Below are 21374 nucleotides of genomic sequence, written 5' to 3'. Positions count from 1 at the left end.
CTCCTTGCTAAAAGCTAGAAGGGTGCAGCAGGGAAAACTTCCATACACATCGCATCAGCACGATCTTTATGCTAAAAAAGGACCTTCCACTGCTCCTTGTGGGTAGATGTTAGACAGTCTGATAGACAACAGCAGTCCATATGGTTCAGATAATTTCTCACATAATACTTCTTTCTATTGAAGAGTGTTATAATTCTGTCAAATCCCCATTTTACACATTCTCCCACTTTTGTGCTTGGAGGGGAAGCTGGGGATCGTTCTGTGCCAGTCACCGATGTAGGACATTAATCCTGCTTTGCCCTGGGTTCCTTTAGGTTAGCTTCCAGTTTTTACTTGTATTTTTCCATGTGTTTTTCAGAATAAATCATCCTATGGCATGAATAAAAATCTTGCACATAATAGAAGGTTTTGCAACAATTAGATTAAAACTCCTACCTACTAGTTGCTTATTTTAGATGGCCAGACAATTAGAACAGACACACCATCTTGCTGAACAGGGATTTTCACATCTAAAAGAAGTGAATGAGTGATTATCATTCACATGTTGACATGCCAGCACTTCATCCTGATGTCAGCAATCAAATGTTTTTTCAAAGATGCCACAGAAGACAGAAGAAAAATAAAGCTAATCAAACACATATATTTGTTCTACCCAACCTACGTTTTAGTTCTCATTGTAGATGTGGAATCTTCTTTTGCCAACTGTCCTCCAGCTATTTTGACAGGTGCACTCCTAGATAGCATTTAACAGCTTGCTTCCTCTAACGTGTCACAGAGAGATTTTGTTTTTCAGTACACACTTTACGTGTGAAGCTGCCTGGTCTCCTGATATAGCTTACTAATACCCTAAAGATAATATTACATCAGTGTAGTATGATCGTTATAATTAATTTTTCTGAATATTTTGTTTGAATACCAAGCACTTTGGGGAAGAGGATGATGCCATATTTTTGGTATATGAAAACTTGGAAGATGAAGTGTGGTATCTGTTTTTTATATGGAATTAATAGATGTGCATATGACGTATACAAGCATTTCATAAAAGAAATGTTGCAGAGCTGTATTTCATCATTACTTCATATATTATATCAAAAATTTAGATAAAAATATTTGGAAAACTAATATATTTACAATAATATAACATTAATAACTTCATGTACATGTTTATATTAATGCTTCATTCTCTAGTGATAAATCCTTATATTCGTATAATTAGCTGAGGATGGTTCTGATTTACAGGAAGATAACTAATACATTTTTTGTTGTTGTTTTGGCAGGGTCCAAAAGAATCAGTGACAGTGAAGTCTCTGATTACGACTGTGATGATGGAATTGGTGTTGTTTCAGGTATCGCTTTCTAAATTATTCTTCTGAGTTCAGTAGAAATCTTTCTTATTTATAATTCATTGTTATGAATTTTATAATAATTTTTGGTGAAAAATAAATAGAACCTTAGCGCACATTTTTCTAACAGATAAGTATTAAGACTAAAACAAGTTTAACCACAAAAATGGCCAACAGAGGGGAAAATCAATGTGTAAATTTCCCTGTTGCTTTTATAAAATGATAAAAATAGCACTGAAGTGTTTTATATTAAAAGGTAGGAAATATGTATTTGACCTTTTGACAAACATTGGGGTTTTACGTATCCTTGAAAAGTTCATGGTGAAATAACAGCAATACGAGAAGTCTGAAACCTAGACATATCAGGCAGGCAGGGAGATGTCCTAACAGATAATCTGATTTTATTAAGAAGTATTGAAATTGTGAATCTAATTTGTATTTGAGATTAAAGTTGTCACGTGAAAGATTTAATATTTCTCCCCTTTTAAGAGAAAAATTTTTACTGTTGTCATAGCCAAAACCAATAAAATCAGGGAAACGTATGCTTTTCCAGACTGTAACAAAACACATTTAGGATAGAGCAGTATGTGCTGCCTGGCCTGTCCAGCAGCTGTAGGGCCTCTGTCAGACTGTGTTCCTGTCATATAGCCACCTGACAGCATGCGTGCAGCTTTTATGGCAGGTACAGCATGCTGCTGGTGGGCTAAGGAAGGGCATACAGGAAACGTGAGTCAAAGGGACTGTACTACAGCTTGGTTTGGAGCTAGAGAAAGAAAAAGGAGGTAGACGAGGAAGTTGTGGGTATTATGGGATGGGGTGTTGTCAAGTATTCATAAATCCAAACCTTTAGTGAGCTGCCAATTACCTGAGTTTGCACAGTCTTAAACAAAAGCTGTTACCAGTCTGAGCTCAGTGTTGTCTAGGTAGCCTGTATTTCCACTATTTTCCACTTTTCAGTTATCTCTTAGGTTTTGCTTACTTTTTGATGGTATGTCCTTGCCATGGGTCTTGTGTTTGCTGGGAAGGAGGGATAACGGTTTATTTTATCAAGCAGCATGTAAATTTCATCAACCAACTCTTTTTTAACTAGCACGATATCATGCACACTTTGTGATAGAAAGGTCAAGACAAGAAGGAATGTTGTGGATTGGACCAGTAGGTTTTCTATCTTCCTTAAACCATTTGTCTTCAAACAGCAATAGGCCAGTTTTCAGGTTATTACCTTAACTGGAAAGATATTTAGGAAAACTTACGGCATTTTTACATTCCCACTGCCTGTTTGGTCTACTGCAGTCAGAAGATGGGAAGGTTATGTAGCCAGAGTGGCAGAAAATTGTGGAACCTAAACGGCAGGGAGTCTCAGAAGTCTCTTGTTTCTTTTTACCCTACTTTCAGTCTAACGTTGGTTAGCTTTCTCTATGTGCTCAGTAGTCAATAAGGCTTTCAGATTGCCTGTCCTCCTACAAGGAAACACTTTCATATTCTGGGTGGTCAGTTAATTTGGAAATTTAGCTACCAAACTTTGGAGTTTGATTAAAAAGGGGGAAAAAGAGGATTTATTTAGTCTAGAGTTCCCAGTATGGAGCCATTTTGAAACTCAAATCTCTGTATTATCCTGGAGGAAAAGTACATGCTTTTGCAGGAATGTACCAGGTGCCTGAACATCCCCAGGAATCCTCTGAAACACCTGGTTTTCAAATTCTGTGATTTTGTTTTTCTTTGTTTTGTTTTGCTTCCTACAACATTTGAAACACATTAAGCCTTTTAATTTTTTCATAAATTCTTTTTTGGAAGATGGCTTTTAAATAAAGCTTTCTAATGCAGATTAGTGTGCAGTATGTTGAATGGTCATGCATCCTCTAATAATACTGAAATCTTTATTTTTTCCTGGCAGTATTATCAATTCTCTTTCCAAAACCCTGCTTAAAGAATTAATTTATTTTTCTGTTTCCAATATCTGATTTTGTATTGTTCATGTAAAGACTGCTAAAGTGGTCATAAAAATCTCTATGTTAGCTAGCCTTTGATATGAAATAGTTTAACTCTTATTTTGACAACTCCTTGGAAAATTACATCTTTACAGTTTTGCTTCTCTTCAGTCTGCTTTTCTTACCTGGGTGTTTAATGTGCATTTAGTTCCTTTAAGATCTCTTAGCTTTTATATTTCTGCTGACAATTCTACGCCTTACTTGCATTTTAATTCAGACTCGCTGTGTGGGTGGAAAAGTTTGATGTTCTTTTGGTTTTGAAATATTTATTTATTGCCTTTCTTCTTTGTGCTGCTGTCACTATGTTTACAAGTCTTTTGATTTATCCTTGTTTTTTCTTACCTTCCACATCCTTCTCTCATTTAAGGTTCTTTACTTTGCAGACTCATCACAATCTTGATTTAAATATATGCCTTCTTTGCATGAAATGCAATACTTCATCCATTTGTCTCTCTTTGTTCTCTTTCTTTCTTACGTACCCCAGTTTTTTTCATTTTGTATTTTCAGATTTTATTTAACATGACACCTCACTTTGCTCTTTTCCCTTTGCTGTATAAATACTGTATCACGTCAAATGTGTTTGCTAACATATGTCAGGTACTCTCAGTGATCCTTTCCATAAAATACTTGTTTATTTGAAGTCTTGGACTTGCAAACTGAACTCCAGAAACCTTTAAGAATATCATGAATTCTCTTTTGTTTCCTTTTCAGTTTGTTTTTATTCAAAATAGTTTGAATATTACTTCATCTCATATGTATTTATTTATAGTATATTAAAAGATACACAATGTCTTACTTCTTCATATTCGTGATTGTAGCTGAATTTTTCTCTTTTTACAAAACACCCTTTTATGTGTAGCTTCTCTGATATTGGTCCTTAAAGTCAAATGACTATGTCTTTAGATAAGCAGGTAATATTTAGAAACCCAACAATGGAAGATCTGAAAACAGTTCTAAATGTGCGTCTGTAAGCAAGGTTGTCTAAGACTGTTTGCTGAAACAGAAGGAACTTCATATGCTACAGTTCCTTGCATCATCATCTATTTTTAATATATCTGCAGTTGCTTTTTATCACTGCTGTGGCACTTCTCAGCCACTGATTTAATTTCCTGATGATAAAATTCTTAACTTACGTCTATTCTTCATACTATTCTTTATTTTGTACAAAAAGTTCGGACATCTTGGAAAAAATATTCATAAACCCTTTCACTTCTGGTGGCTCGCATCTTATGCTTAGACAAATAAACTTAGTAAACTGTCTTATTAAAGAGAGTATTGCTTCTGTTAACAGGAAAGGTTTTTAAGAAAACAAAGATAAACCAACTGAAAAATATCAATGTCTTTTTTTCTGGCTGCACATGTATTCTATATGAGCTACTGTCAGAAAGAGTTATAACATTATGTATTCAAGCAAATATGCAAAAATGCTTTTTGACAAGATTTTAAAATAGTTCTCTTTGTATACAATGTAGATTCATTTAATGTTGGGATCTAAAATAATAGAATAAAATATCTATTATACTTCATTGGTGCTGAATGCAATGTTAGCACAGGATAGAAAGAGAGACTTTTATATTGCTTGTTATGTGTCCTTTAAACAATTTAAAGCATTCATTTTGCTATCCTAAACAATAGACTTTGGCTCTTCTAAAGTTCTCTCTCATCAGCAGTACAGTGTGGGAGCAAATTCTTCGTGTGCTGTTTAGAATGCTCTTCCTCTTCTTATGTATTTATTGATAAAAGCAGAACATTGATTTTATGTTGATTCTAGAGAAATTCCAGAGCATTTACAAGACATCGTTTAAATTTTAGTATTAAATATAGTTCAGTGAAAAGCAGGTTGTTGTATTTTTTTTCCCCTGCTAGTGAGTAAACTTGTATGGGCATTACAGTTAACCAAGTTCAGCGAGCGTGAACTGTAACTTCTAAATAGTGATCTTCCCAGGTAGTTCGTTGTAGTGCCTGTTGAACCTGCTGTAACCTATTGAGAACAGGTAGCTTGTTGAGTCTGACTTTATGAGCAAGAAAGGACATTGAAATGACTGTCAAGCCATTTACTGTAAGTCTCATCTATCATTGTTTTAAGTCTTAAATACTGAGTGACATACGAATCTTTCAATTGCCATTTTACACCAATATCTCATCTGTACTACATCATTTCATGAGACACTTGTAAACTGAGATATGTTTGAACAGATGAGTTCTGGAAGAATAAAAGGTTCAGAACTCTGCATAAACTGTATTGCAAGTCTCCACAGAGAAGAGCTTTTCCAAGTAAAAGATTGCAGTCCCCAGCCTTGAGAAGAAAACATTTATAGTGATAAGCTTTTCTCATTATGCAAAAGATAATGAGATGTTTCAGGAGCAAAATGAGAATACAAACGAGATATTTACTCAGAAGATGGTTAGAGCCAGGTAGATTAGAAAAATAGTAACAACCATTAAGGAAATTTTTATTGAACTTAAAAAGTCCATTCTGTTTTTGAAGAAGAATTAAATGCATTTATTCATTTTGCTTCATTTCGTATAGTACCTGAGGAGTCCCTTGTTAAAAAGAATTCTTTCGCTGTTATGTTGCATCCTTCTCTGCAGAGGAAACAAAAGGCTCTCAGTATACTTGCTGATAATGTGATCTGAATTTTTATACCTAGTCCTGCTGATGAATGCCACTGAGCAGATAGAGAACACATAAATGTTTTGGTTACATTTTGAAATCAACTGCCTATTGAAAGACATCTTACAGCATTGGAAGGTAGAGTGGATGTCTTCCATCCTTACTAAAACAAAGGATTTCATTATAGATAAACATCTATAATGGGAGTCTGTATTGCCCCCAAAGCCCAGTAACTGCAAATATAAACATAACCAGCTTCTTCTTTTATTATGTGCTGATGCCTATTCCCCTTCTCTAATATCTAATCATTTTGTCATCTTCTGTGGGTAAAAAGTCAGCTTAATGACTATGTGTCTTGAAAATTCCCCCCCAGAATGGAAGTGAAATTCAGTTAATGTTAAAATAGTCATTATGCTGACCCCTTAGATGAAGGTTAACTTTAAAGTGTTAAAATCCTTGCTTTTAAACAAAAGTGACTTTTCCTCAGCCGATAAAACAATTTCAAACATCTAAATTCTCAATACATTTAAAAAAAATAAATCTGTTTTTATGTTTTTAAATATAAGCTGTATCACTCTGGAAGTAAAGATACAATTAAATTCAAGTTGTATTTGTAGATTAACAGTAATTATCAGCAGCATTCTATTCATTGAGTAAAGATAAATACAAACTCATTGTTCTACCACAGTGCCAGCATCTAAAAAGTCTCAGAAACATCTAAAAGATATTGGAAGCTGCAAAGAAGTTGAATTCCTATCAGACACCTCTCTTGAGGGATGCTTCTCATATAAGCATAGCCTGGCTAGGTTGAGTTATAAACGTGGTGATAAAATCTTATTATAAGAAGATAAAAAGACTGATAGATTCCAATCAACAGTGTCAAGAGGAGGCTAATCTGGGGGACTTGTAGATTTGTCAAGAATGCATACAAGTGACAGTTGATCTACCAAGAAGATATAAATGAGATGATTAATATGATTGAATTCATATATTTCAGAAAGAATTGTCTCACGGTATGCATATTACAGGAAAAAAAGCATAAAATATTATGGCTTCTGCTCTGGAAATTTGGGATCCATTTTGTATTCCATTACATTCTTCCATCCTGAGACCTAGAATTTTAATGAAGCATAAATGGCACGCCCAACATTTAGGTCCATATCTGTAAGACATCTCTCTGACCAGCCTCTCATAGCTTCCATTTATAAGCAGATATTCTTCTTCAGAATAACAACTAAGTCCTTCATCTTAATTCATACGCCATTTATTTTGCCAAGTATTGTTTGTAAGGTGCCTGATCTGCTTGAAAGAACACATTTTTTAAGTACTCAGAACTTCATCCGTAGTAGGGATGATTCTTTTGATAGATATATCTTAATAAATGGAAAAGGTTTGACATAACACTGACAAATGTCTCTTATTCTGAGATTCAGATTACATATTGTTTTGATTACAATCTATGACTGAAGAGTTATCTTTCCAAGTAATTTATTTGGTAGTTTTAAATTTATTATTATTACTAAAGTCAAAGATCCTGCATCCAACACCAGGGATTCAAAAAGTTTAATGTCTCAAGAGATAGTCTAATCTTTTTCAGAATCTAAAGGTTATTTCTACATTGGCTGTATACTTGCTCTTCCTTGAAAGTAATTTCAGAGAGCGTCCAACATGTACGAAGTTGTCATTAATATTTTCCGCAGTATCTGCTAGACACATTTTGATTTTCATTCAAGCTACACCATCCATCTTTCAATATTTCCAAAGTCATTCTTGACCAACAAAGATCATCCAAGATGTCCTGTGGAAATTTTGATCTCATGGATAGAACTGAGCTGTTTGGAGCATATTTTGGAGCAATTTAATCAAAACCTATGCAAAGGTTTTGCTCAAAGATGAGCTGTCACAACATCAAAATGTTTAGGTTAGCTAACAGTCCCATTGGAGATACTGAATAATTTAGCCTTCTATTAAAGAGCATAGTTTATTCCAGTAGAAAATTTTGTTTTGATTCTCTAAAGAATATAGTAGTCACAAACAGTTACAGGACAGTTTTTAACTTCAGTAAAAATATTTCTCGGGATAGTTGTGTTGCAGAGTTGGCTGAGTCTGATAAAAGCTGTGGCAGACTTGTCATGTGTTTGTTATTTTAGAAGACTTGCTGTTCCCATCTATAGTTGAGTCACCAACTTCTTGTATGGTGCCATCAGTGGGAAATGTATCTGGATGAGTACTTAAGAGGAAACATTTACTGTATAGTAACTGTTGTTTCAAGTCTTGTATGTCATACCGGATGTATGGAAAGCACTGAACAACTCATCAGACTCTGGTTTATTACTGTGTGGGAACATTCTCCATACACATTAATGATAACATGAACACAAGTGTATTGGACCCATGCATGTCATCAGTGCAGTCAAGGTAAAAACCTCTACTGAGAAACTGAGTTACAACGCAGCAAGTAACCATTTGTTTTGCCTGTAAAGTTTTCTGGTTTCTTTCAATATGTATTAGTTCCTCCTTTATTTGAAGAGCAATATTTTGATGAAAAAATAATAATAATAAAAAAACCACACACACAAAACTCATGCATAATTTATAGAGTATTCAGATATTAATAATTCAATTTATTTGGTCAGTTGTCAGCACTTTTTCAGAGGACATCCACATCCTGCATTTAGATGCTCAAATCACCATAGAAGTTGAGCACATCAGTATAAAAGACCTGAACTGTCTCCAAAGTGCCCATGCGTGAAATCTTGGTATGTTAAGCATTTCTGGCAATTTGATTATGTAATTGTTTTTAATTAGTGCTTGCTCTAAGCCCAACCACCGTGAGTGTTAAAAATGAGATAACTGATAAAGAGAAAGCTTCACGCCTTAGTCAAGTACAGATGTTAAAGTGGAGAAAATGTCACTTAGCATCGGTGTCTGAAGCAAGTCCATTAGCTTCCCTGTGATGAATACCAACTCTAATAGAGCTTTTCTAGAATAATTTTAATGTGCAGTTTCTGTCAAGTCAGTCAAGCAACACGATACCTAAAGTAAAAGCTTCATGAATACTTTTCAGGGTTTTTTACATGGTTATTTTACTGCTGTTGATAAGAACTTCCTATTTGGAGGTTTGTGATTTTCTGTAATTTTGTGCCAGACAACTGCAGAATTTGGTAACAATTTGTTAGTATGTAGTGACCTGCACCAGCATAATATCAGCAAAGGAAAACTGTACTGTGTGGATGAGTATTTTAAGTCAAACGTATTAATATTCTCTCTTTAAACAGATAAAACAAAAACTTCGGCTCAGAGACGGCTATATTTAGTGTGCCTTTTGAAATCCCTAATATGATGTGTATGACAGTTTTTAATGCAGCCCTCCTGTGAAAAGCAGAAGGTGGTGGCGTTGCAGATATCTTTGTCACATGCCCATCTTTTATGTGTCCACAGTTCACAGTCACTTATCTCTGATGATCTGTACTGATTATCAGAATCTTTGTGCTCTACACGTTGATTTAAGAGGCTTGCCATGGTTACAGAGCCTCTGATTCTATGGTAATGACAATATTTATAGCTACAAGCAGATTCCAGTGTTTATCATAGTTTTAATATTGCTATAATTTTCTTTGCTGTAGAGTAGCTCCTTGGTCAAGTTGCACTCATTATCTGTTTTTACTGTCTATATAATTTCAGCAGGAAAATATTTTTACTTTCCTTCTCTAACCTAAGTTCTGGGACATCAGAATATTTTTGAAATTGGAATTTAGGTTGTACCTTTTTCAATTGCGAATGTCACCATAAGTTTTGGGATGTTGCCTCTCTTGTGAGAGACACGGACATTGCAACTCCTGGGCAGGCAAAGCCAGTCGTGTTGTAGAGAGAATTAGGTTCTCAAGTTGGGAGTACCAAAGTTACCACTTCAACTCCCACTGGTCATTCAGTCATTGATAACATCGTCAGAGTCTGTCCAGGGTTTAGGAGAACTCCAGCATCAATTGGTGAACACATTTACTACAGTGTTGGCCACTTCTGAAGTGTACAGATTAAAGATGTGAAAGATGACTGAATCAATTATTTTGATATTATGTTTTATCTTGTGAAATTTATTCTTAAACAATTTTTAGGTATTTTGTTATATTTCTGCTGCTTTCCACTGTATCCAGGGTGGTTTCTCTATACTTTCTAAATTTTGGGATGAGATCCTGTATCATTTCAAGCCTCAGGACATACTCTGCTGTGTGCCATCGTTTTAATCTGGTTTCATCTGGAGAAAAAAATCAGTGTATAAGTGGCATAAAAATGTGGTGGATCTCACCAGCTAGGCATGTGACGTGGGCTGTCTGTGTGATTTAAGCACAAAAATCCATTTCGTTCTGGAATACTAGTGGTCTTCAAAAGAAGAAAGGTGAAATTAATTATACTTTTGCCCTGCTTGGATTCTGGTCTCTAGGTTTAAAATGTAAAGTATTGCACTGAAGCTTAGGAATCTCCATTTATTTCTAAAAACAGAACAGTAAAACAATTCAATTTTTAAAAATAATTTTAAAAAACTCCACCATTTAAAATAAAGAAAGCTTATTTTTTAAAAAAATAAAGGACTCAAATACTAATGAATCATTAAACTATGATATGCTAGTACCAGGTGCCTTCAAGACCAGTATTGTAACTCTGATCTGCCAAAGCTGACCTTAGACAGACTTACTCAAGTCTAAAGATGATCAATAAACCTGCTAGGTTCTTGACTTTTGCATCTGAAAGTTTTGTACATTATTATATTTTTTCCTCTGAATGTGTAACTGGCATGACCTGAGTGACTGGACAGCCAGCTCCTATGTAAACCTTGCAGTTTTCCTAGCTTTCCAAGAAGCGGAAAAAACATTTTCACCTTATCCCTGTTCAATTATTTTAAAAAATACAGTATGATACATTAAGTCAGAAGATAATGTGAAGGGCTTTGGATCCTGAGTGGATGGAAGCATCCTCCTTGCATCCTTCATTTCAGCAACTAGGTTCAAAACAGGGCATCTTCTGTGAGCTCTGCCTGCATGGCTGCATTTACAGCATATAGGTTTTTGGATTGAATTTCTGAAATACCTGATTTTCCTCATGTGTTCTTACAGTGTGAGCATTCTCCCTTATAGCTTAGATTTTGTTATGTCTGTAAAGTATTGGAATGGTAATGACTCTTAAGAAACCTAAGAAAGTTTCTCGATATATTCCCAAGCTCCTTTCTCTCTCCACTTGAAACATATTTAAATACGTTCTGGTATTGCAGCTTTATAAAATGGACATTTTTATTTAATAAAAATATTATACTCTATGGATGTTCATAGAAAATTCTGTCCTGTGAAAGTGTGATGTGGTTATTTTCAGTATGAGATTGCGTATGATTTTTTATTCTATGTTCCTTTGACCCCTAGCTGGTGAAAATACTTAGTATGAAATAAAGCAAATAGCTACATTAACTCCACGTAGCTGAAGTGCGACTTCAGAATTAACTCATGTTAATTAGTTGCTTTACTGAAGCTGTAACTTTTCAATGTTTGGTATGTTAGCAGATGAAAAGCTTATAAATATAGTAGTTATCAGTTTGAGTGAATTGATTATAAATTCCAAGTTTTTCTGGCAATAAAGCATAGAGAGTATACATTTAGCCAGTTTGGTCTTATGGACCATAAAGTAAAATTGGTAAAATCTAAAGAATACCACTAAAGAATAGAGAAAATAATTTCTAGTCCATCCAAGAACAGTCTGCAGAGCTTTCACTTGTCTTAATTCTTGGAAGTGCTGATAGCTCTTTGCTCTATGGGGTAGCAGATAGTGGCCTACTAAGATTCTTGTAGTCCTTGGTTCCCTCTTTCTTTACTTGCAGAATTTTTCTGCTGATAGATAAAACTCTGTAGTTCATCATTGGCTTTCAGCTGAGAGTACACATAACATTACTTGATTGTTCTGAAGTCACAAGCAAATATCTGTTCATTTACATCATTTTCTTAAAGTGATTGTAATGATGGAATGGTATTTTTATCTTTTAATGTACACACGTGTGCTTACACATACCCCAGCTCACAGCTACATGTAGGAAGAAGGTAATTGATTCATGTGTATCCTTGGTCCTAAGGTCATACAATGAATAGGAGTAGTAATACTTAGTAATACTTAGTTGGAAGTATTGAACATTCTTGGAACCACGAAATGGAATGAATTAATGAGGTTTTGCTCAGCTGCTTGCTAAAGGTTTTCCAGGAATAAAACTATGAATAATATGATAGAAGACCAAATACTCGTGGAATATGAGAAGCTTTTCATAGGGAAAGAATTGCAGCTTTATGAACCAGAATTTTCTAGTGTCAGGGAGATCTCTCTAACCAATTTTTTACTTGGTTACTGTCTTCTACTGTCACTTGTCATAGCTGTCAGGAGCTTTTTGACAATCTATTTCTGCAAAACGTTATCATCAGGTTAAGATTTACAATTCTTCCATTTGTTATCATCATACATTGATTTGATCCTCACAATATTTGTGGAAACTTTCATGAAACTATTACATACTTGGTATCATTTTTTCAGTGAGTGGTGAAAAACCACCGGACCGGTGAATTCAAGTTGTGTGATAAGGTGCAGAGAGCTACTTTAATACATATTTTAAAAAAAGATTTTTCTTAAAAACCTATGTAAAATGGCCTTTTAAACTATTAAAATTGGGAAGGCTTTTGCTTAGAACAATTTGTGTCTCTTATTGTCCTAAGTCAAGATTAGCTCCAGGATGTAAGTGTGTGTCTGTGTAACCTTAGCTACACGAGAATCATATTATCATAGAAGGTTGCTTAGGTTCACACCCAGGAGTAAAATCCCATGTCACTGAGTCATTTTTACTTTAATTCTCTGAAACAGAAATCTTTCTTGAACTCAAACTCTATATCTCTCTAGTAGTTTACTATTCCAACCTTTAAAACTGAAATTTGGATTCGTTTTGAATTGTGGACATTTCTGTGTGACGTATCATAATATCATACATTTACAAAACTATTACGATATAATTTTGTATGTTATTTTAAGGAAAAGTCTGTTTACCTAGTTTTTCTATTAACGCATCATACTGACCACAAATTACCATAAATGGGCAGATTGGTGCATGGCAATTTATTTCTATACTTTTAAACTGTAATTGTAGGAATGATGGCTGTATTTAAACCAAGCATAAAATCATGAATCTTTGCAAAAATATTTTTATTACAGAAGCTGAGAAAAATAAGCGACAACATTCTTGATCAAAGGCCGTCATTTATCATGATTATGACTGCTATATATGTGGTAGGAAAATAAAAAGTGCAATTTCAGATTTATTGAATATTTGCATTTCTTTTTAGATTATCGACATAATGGGAGAGATCTTCAGAGTTCAACGCTATCAGTGCCAGAACAAGTCATGTCATCTAATCATTGCTCTCGATCAGGGTCCCCTCACCGTGGAGATAGTATAGGACGGACTAGATCATGGTCTCCTAGTGTCCCTCCCCCACAAAGGTAAATTGCTGTTTGAACATTCAGTGTATAAATTTACGTGCTGTTGATCCTGTGAAAATCCTGTGAAAATATTGGAAAGAATCTCCTGACCTTCAAAATGGGATTAAATTAAATAGATTTTATGAAATTATGTAAAGCCAATGTTTTCCTTACATTATATTGATGTCTAGAAATTCATCTGATTTTGTATCTAAGGAAAGAAAAATTCTTCTCTAGATTTCTATTTTCAAGAGCTATTTAGAAGGTGCTTTATAGCATCTGATGGTTTGACATTTTCTCAGTGTTTGTCAGTGGTGTTTTCAATCCTTTTCTCTGTGCAGAATTAAGACCCTGGGAGTGCCATACTTCTTGCCCGTGGTAGCTTTCTTTCTACATTTTTTTTTTCAGACTCATAAAGTATCAATAGTAAATTGACACACATACAATTTTATACTGAAAAATGTCAGCTCTTGATCTTGAGAAGCTTCTGATAGCTTTTTATCTTGTAAAACAAAAGATCAGGACATTTCTTCCAAAAACTGATGAATTTGGTTAATTACTACTATTTCATTAAATATATTGTTTAAGTAGGAAGTAAGAATTTTCCTGCAAGGATAAGTTTTCTTAAGAGGAACCAAAAATATAGATGTAAAGGGGAGTGAAGCCCATGTTCCAGTATTTTTTTTTACTATGTATGGGTAGGTTTTCAATTACTCTAATGCAGCTGGAATAAAAGGAATAAGGTAATGTTCACAACTGTCATTTAATACTGAAGATCTGGCATCCAATATTCCCAATAAGGTACGTGTGTGTATTCCTTTCTTCTACAGCCATTCTGATTCTTGTGTTCTGCTTTCTTTTCTGTTATTACTGTTCTTTCTGTTAGCTTAAAATTCTCTTAACTTCATATTCTCTTACTTATGTGTTTACTTACCATTTCCCCTAACAGATACAGACTAAATGATATCATTTTCCATTAGTGAAGTATTAGGATTCCAAATTATCCCATATCATCACAGACAGCTAACAGGCAGAAACTGTAAGTTTCTACTTGAAATCTAAAAGCCTACATAAATACAGCCTTGCTTTAAATGAGACGTGCTGGTAATCAGATAAATAGTAGACACAGTGGGGTCTATTTTGATTTCAACTATACTAATTTCGGACTAAGTAATTGCCTGTGCTAACTCTCCTGGAGTTACTTTTATGAGATACAGACATAAATGTGAGCAAAATCTCTCTTTTTTTCCTCTCTCTTTTCTCTGTCTCTCTTTATGTGTGTGGCGGGGTGTGGGTGCTGTGTGCATTTTGGGCAGAATTTCTACGCAAGCTAGTAATTACTACTTGTCTTGCACCATTGAAAGGCCTTTTAATTTTCTTGTTATTTTGTGTTCCTTACGTGTATGAGATGTTTCTTGCTTCCTGATTTTCTTAAAGCTAATACTTTAAATATAATTTTGAACTTACAGAGTAAACCACTTCAGCTGTTTCCTACAATGTCACAGTCAAATGCGTTATTTATCTAATATTTCCCTGCCTACACCCCAAATAATTTCTTTGAGGATTTGTAGAGCCTAGAGAATTGGGTTGCTTGAACTTGAGACTTTGTAGAAAAAAAGAAACATCATCTTTGAATTACAGAAATGCCCTTTTTAACTCTAATGAAAATCTAGCTGTATCTGGCAAAGCTGTAAGCATTGTTAATCACATTTCCACCATGCTTAGCTGGGTTTGTTATGTATGTGCTGCTACAGGTATGTTCTAACTGCAGTGAGCATGTTGCACATGCAGAGATTTCAGTTACTGATTGCCTCTGCAGACAAGGGCTCTTGGATCACAGAAGCTCAAGGTGCTTCATGTCATATAAGTTATTTTGCAGTCCTCAGTCCTTCTACTGGATCTTGTTACTAAATGTGTATAGCTTGAAGCCCTTAAAGTTCACCAGTGCAGAGGTGAGAACAGGTTAAAAAGTCTTAAATAGAACAGTAGAAGACTCCTGTAATGTTTTCAGCTAATTCATGTAACGGGCTGTGTGATTCTGACTAGATCAGGATGGAGTTTAGACAGGCACTGAACAACGTCACGTTTAGCTTTTTCTAAGAGTGCATTTGAAGAAGCAAGATGAGGGCGACTGTAATGATCTGGATGAGGGGGTGAAGTGCACCCTCAATAAATAAACAAACAGTACCAAGTTAGGCAGGACTGTTGATATGCTTGAGGGTACGAAGTCTTTGCAGAGGGATCTGGATAAGCTGGATCAATGGGCTGAATATGATTGCATGACATTCAACAAGGGTAAGTGTCAGGTCCTGCTCTTGGGTCATTACAGCCCCATGCAGTGCTGTAGGCTTTGGGAAAAGTGCCTGGAACGTTGCCCAGCAGAAAAAGAGCTGGGAATGCTGGTTGACAGCTGGCGAAACATGAGCCAGCAGTGTGCCCAGGTGTCCAGGAAGCCAATAACATCCTGGTCTGTATCACAAATAGTGTGGCTACCAGGACTAAGAAAGTGTTGTTCCCTTCTACCCTGCACTAGTGAGACCGTGCCTTGATTATTGTGTTCAGTTTTGGGTCCTTGATTATTGTGTTCAGTTTTGACAAAGTGACGCGCTGGGTGGATGAGGGAAAGGCTGTGGATGTGGTCTACCTTGACTTCAGCAAGGCTTTTGACACCGTCTCCCACAGCATTCTCCTCAAGAAACTGGCTGCTCTTGGCTTGGACTGGCGCACGCTTCGTTGGGTTAGAAACTGGCTGGATAGCCGGGCCCAAAGAGTTGTGGTGAATGGAGTCAAATCCAGCTGGAGGCCGGTCACTAGTGGCGTCCCCCAGGGCTCGGTGCTGGGGCCGGTCCTCTTTAACATCTTCATCAATGATCTGGATGATGGCATTGAGTGCACCCTCAGTAAGTTTGCAGATGACACCAAGCTAGGTGCGTGTGTCGATCTGCTCGAGGGTAGGAAGGCTCTGCAGGAGGATCTGGATAGGCTGCACCGATGGGCTGAGGTCAACTGTATGAAGTTCAACAAGGCCAAGTGCCGGGTCCTGCACCTGGGGCGCAATAACCCCAAGCAGAGCTACAGGCTGGGAGAGGAATGGTTGGAGAGCTGCCCGGCAGAGAAGGACCTGGGAGTGATGGTGGACAGTCGGCTGAATATGAGCCAGCAGTGTGCTCAGGTGGCCAAGAAGGCCAACAGCATCCTGGCTTGTATCAGAACCAGTGTGACCAGCAGGGCTAGGGAGGTGATCGTCCCCCTGTACTCGGCTCTGGTGAGGCCGCACCTCGAGTACTGTGTTCAGTTTTGGGCCCCTCGCTACAAGAAGGACATCGAGGTGCTTGAGCGGGTCCAAAGAAGGGCGACGAAGCTGGTGAGGGGCCTGGAGAGCAAGTCCTATGAGGAGCGGCTGAAGGAGCTGGGCTTGTTCAGCCTAGAGAAGAGGAGGCTCAGGGGTGACCTTATTGCTCTGTATAAGTACATTAAAGGAGGCTGTAGAGAGGTGGGGGTTGGCCTGTTCTCCCATGTGCCTGGTGACAGGACGAGGGGGAATGGGCTAAAGTTACGCCAGGGGAGTTTTAGGTTAGATGTTAGGAAGAATTTCTTTACTGAAAGGGTTGTGAGGCACTGGAACGGGCTGCCCAGGGAGGTGGTGGAGTCACCATCCCTGGAAGTCTTCAAAAGACGTTTAGATGTAGAGCTTAGGGATATGGTTTAGTGGGGACTGTTAGTGTTAGGTTAGAGGTTGGACTCGATGATCTTGAGGTCTCTTCCAACCTAGAAATTCTGTGATTCTGTGATTCCCTCTTTACAAGAAGGATATTGAGTTGCTCAAGCATGTGCAGAGAAGAGCAGTGAAGCTGGTGAAGGGACCAGCAAGCAAGACTTACGTGGAGTGACTGAGGGAACTGGGGTTGTTCAGTCTGGAGAACATGAGGATGAGAGGAGATGCCATTGCTCTCTACAACTACCTGAAAGGAGGTTGCAGTGAGCAGAGTGTTGGCCTTTTTACTCAGGTGGAAAGTGATAGGATGCAAGGAAACAGTCTCAAGTTGTGCCAGGGGAGGTTTATTTTGGATATTAGGAAGAAATTCCTCACCGAGAGGGTGGTCAAGCATTGGAACAAGCTGCCCTGCAAAGTGGTGGAGCCACTATCCCTGGAGGTATTTAAGAGACCCATGGACATGACACTAGGAGACGCGGGTTAGTGACGGGACTCAGTAGGTTAGGGTAATAGTTGGATTTGCTGATCCTGAAGGTATTTTCCAACCTACATGACTCTGTGAGTCCACAGAAAGTGACTAGGCTGAAATGGTGTGGTAAATCTAGTAGGATGCTCAATATTCTCCTCCATTACCAGCTGCAATTACACCTTTTCATTTGCTTGTGTGTTACTTGGTTGCTTCACTCCATGCACGTTCTGTCAATTGCAAGGAGTTTCAAAGGAATGGATAAATAAAGTGTGAAAGCAACTTTTCTTATATAACAAGTTCCATTGGAGAAAGCATGTAATTTCCTGGTAAATATTAAATCTGGCAAAAAAAGGCATCCATAGCAGAGTGAGAGAGAACTGATGCAGTTTAACACTTTGTTTGAAGTACAATAAATATAGTTGTGTAGGAAGTTAAAAAGCAGCATGAAGTCAGAATCTGATATAGCAAAGAAATCTAAAGAAGAAATTATTTATTTGGAGCAGTAAGCCTAGAGCACAATCTTAATGAAAGCTGTTTAAGCAGACAGGATGGTACTGGGATTTCAGGACTAAGGCTAATAGTTTGGGCAGGAGTTCTGATTGTGTGGGCAAAGAACAAATATCAGATCTTTGGGAATTTTTGCAAATAAATGACAACTTGATAAAGCTTTAATATTTCAGTCAAAAGAAGGGCTGAATAGCAAAAAATAACACTAGAGACAGAAAAATGCACGTTTTTTGTTTGTTTGTTTTTTTGAAACCTGAATAGAAAGAGAGACTGTGGATGAGAATTGATTGTTGGTGGAAAAGGTAGAAAAGTCAACAGAGAACAACAGAATACCACTCTGCATCCATTTTAAAGTAAAAATATGCATGAAATAATCCAACTGTGTGGTAAAGGTATTTTGGTATACATCATTTTGGTATAAATGAGGTGGTTGAAACATGAACAGAGGAGTTATGTGCCAGACAGTTATAGAGTGGAAGGTGGAAGAATTGTACCTATTTTTGATATGGAAAATGAAATATTTAGTAGTTGAAGTCAACTTCATATTTGGCTTCATGAGACCCAAAGTGAAGAAATCACAGAATGGTTGGATGGGACCTCTGGTGGACATCTGGTCTGACCCCCTGCCCAAGGAGGGCCATCTAGAGCACGTTGCCCTGTACAGCGTCCAATTAATTTATTAAAAGTGGAGTAGAGCTAACAGCAAAAGCAAATAGTGCAACGTCTTTATATAGCACTTCTGTGCAGAAATAATTAACAGCATAGCCTGTGGTGAAGGATACATGTGGAGGATGACACTTGCCAGGGACTGGCAAATGACAGAAGGTAAGGATGATAGGTACCAAAAAGACAGACAAAGAGACAAAGAAGAACACAGAAACTGGAATAAAAGAGAAATGAGGCCCACATTAGGGAAGACTGCAGGTGAGAATGGGAAACAGAATTTCTTGACCTAAAATGTGAATTTACAAGGAGGGAAGCACACGTACCCTGTTATTCAGATCCAAACAGATCAATCATGATTTAGCTATCCAATAACTGTCACATATAACTGTTGCCTTCCTGTCTTGCCATTCTTGTAAATTTGTTTTACAAAGCAGAAAAGTGAATTTAGTGTGATTCAGTCAGTATTGATGGCTAAACTGAGTAAAGCAATCTATAGGCAAGGCTTTGGTCTCACACAGAACAAAACCAAACAGATGATTGATGCTCTTGAACCAAGTCTGCGCTAAGTGTGCCACTTACAGTTGCTATTGGAAATTTAAAAAGTTTAATTAACAATTCTGTCTTTTTCAGATTCTATAATAATGAGAGTACAGAACAAGCTTTCCACTCAAAAAATAAAAAGAAAAATCAGCTCTTTTGTTTAGATGACATGTTGTTATCAGGCTGCACTGTACTGTAACAGCCAGCAGTAGTAATTGTGTGTTAATACAGTTTACATGTTTATAGTATTACCAGGCTCAAGAGCTCTTCAAAAATTCTTTACAGTGTATGTTTCAACTGGGAAGGTAATTTTCATTGAATGTACGTATTTGGAAAGACTAAGGAATATTTGATTAAAATTTACCATTTTAATAAAATAATTGATACTCTCTCATTTCCAAACCAAACAAATATCAAAGCAAAACAAAAAAAACTCTATCCTTACCATTGGGGTTATCACCTTTGTCTGCAGAAAAAAACAAACAACCTTGAGATTTTAAATTATGTGAGCATGAAAACATACAAAAGACAGGTCAGCAAACCCATCTCATTTCCTTCATGTTTGCTAACAAGTGTCTGTACAAACGAGTAAGGGGATGTGGCCCAGGTGCACCCAGAATTCAGAATCTGCTGTCTTTTATCCCTAGTCGGAATGTGGATCAGGGACCACGAGGGACACGATCTACTCCTGCTCATTACAATACCCTGAACCGAATGGAAAGACACCGTGTAATAGATGACCACTACTCTCCGGACAGAGAGAGGTAAATATCTGACAGGAATTAGAAACAGCTGTAGCCTGCATTCATCAGTGTGCATACTTCAAATCTCTAAAATAGATTACAAAAAAAATCACTTACCTAGTCCTACAGGTGAGCATTTCCTTACTCATTTAAAAATATTCAGTGTGCACAAGGCTGACAAAACAGTGAATGCTGTTTACCTTTGCTAAGAGGGAAACTGAAAAATCTGTGACAAATTATGCTATAAAAACAAAATAGCTTAGTTGTTCTATTTTATTAAAATATTTTATGTACTATATTCATAAATTCTCTAAGTACTGAATACCTCAAAAAATTAACAATGGACTTGGTCATTTTTGCTGCTGAATAAAGAGACATAAAGATAATTTGAGCTCAGTAATAATATAATACTCCTATTGTATACAGTCCAATTAAAAGACATAACAAAAGTATATTCTAGGACTGTGTTTGTCTTTTCTAAATTTCATGAGACATTTGATGATAAAATTAGCTATTATAGCAGTATGCAGTAGAATGAAATTGGGGTCTTTGTGTTTAGAAGCACGTGACTAATGTTTTGCCTAATCGAACTACCTAAACAATGAACAAAACTGTAGCAACCTGTATGAATTTTAATGATATAAAACAGAATTGCAAGCTCTAGCTTGCTATTATAGTTAATTTTGCTGGATTAATTGTGGTAGTGCCTTTGTGCAGTTACAAAAATATTTCTAAGATCTTTTCCACCTCATTGTCTTCAGGTCAGGAAATCACAAGTATGACATAGTTGAACCTCCTTTTTTTCATTAAAATATTTGACATTTCTGTTTATGCTGCAGAAAAATGCTATAAAAGCATTGGCTGATAAGACTAGCTGATTTTTATACAGATGGAAATGACTTAAGGATTTTAAGCTGTTTCCTTAGAATAAAATTAATAATAATAATAATAATAAAAAATAAAAAAATAAACAGAATGCTCTTGGGATAATACTAAATTGATAGCAAGACCAGTCTTCCTTGACAGGGTCTAAACTTATCCTTAGAGACTGTGCATGCCTCATGGAACGTTTTTGGGTTTGTTCACTGTGTGAGTTTGCTTGCTGCCTCCCACATATATGCATAGCTGTGATAAGTGGTCTGAAATACAGCATTGCAGTTTTTCCCCATCATTTAATCAAATATCCCGTAGTGAACTGCCTTGGGTTAAAAAGAAAGCGAATCTAGTTTTTTTTAGAACACGTGAGAAAAATGTCAGAAATTTGTAAATTATGAAAGTATTGAATTTTCACA

General features: G+C 36.4%; 1 protein-coding gene across 26 annotated transcripts in view; it reads left to right on the top strand.

Annotated features, from left to right (window-relative positions):
- The first annotated feature begins 1220 nt into the window (after positions 1–1220).
- LOC139998612 (regulating synaptic membrane exocytosis protein 2-like) overlaps positions 1221–21374 on the top strand; it is a 172732-nt gene continuing 152578 nt past the window's right edge. For 23 of the 26 annotated variants that reach the window (XM_072030564.1, XM_072030561.1, XM_072030553.1 and 20 more), the window contains exons 1-3: positions 1221–1346; positions 13307–13463; positions 19987–20103. In XM_072030564.1, the coding sequence (XP_071886665.1) occupies positions 1223–1346; positions 13307–13463; positions 19987–20103 (398 nt within the window). In that variant the 5' untranslated portion in view covers positions 1221–1222. The remainder of the gene's footprint in view (positions 1347–13306; positions 13464–19986; positions 20104–21374) is intronic. The other 3 variants (XM_072030560.1, XM_072030559.1, XM_072030558.1) reach the window with 1 other exon arrangement.

The sequence above is a fragment of the Anas platyrhynchos genome, chromosome W (assembly GCF_047663525.1).
Source record: "Anas platyrhynchos isolate ZD024472 breed Pekin duck chromosome W, IASCAAS_PekinDuck_T2T, whole genome shotgun sequence".
NCBI lineage: Eukaryota > Metazoa > Chordata > Aves > Anseriformes > Anatidae > Anas > Anas platyrhynchos.
Note: the sequence above shows the minus strand (reverse complement) of the source record. Positions and strands in the feature narration are given on the sequence as shown.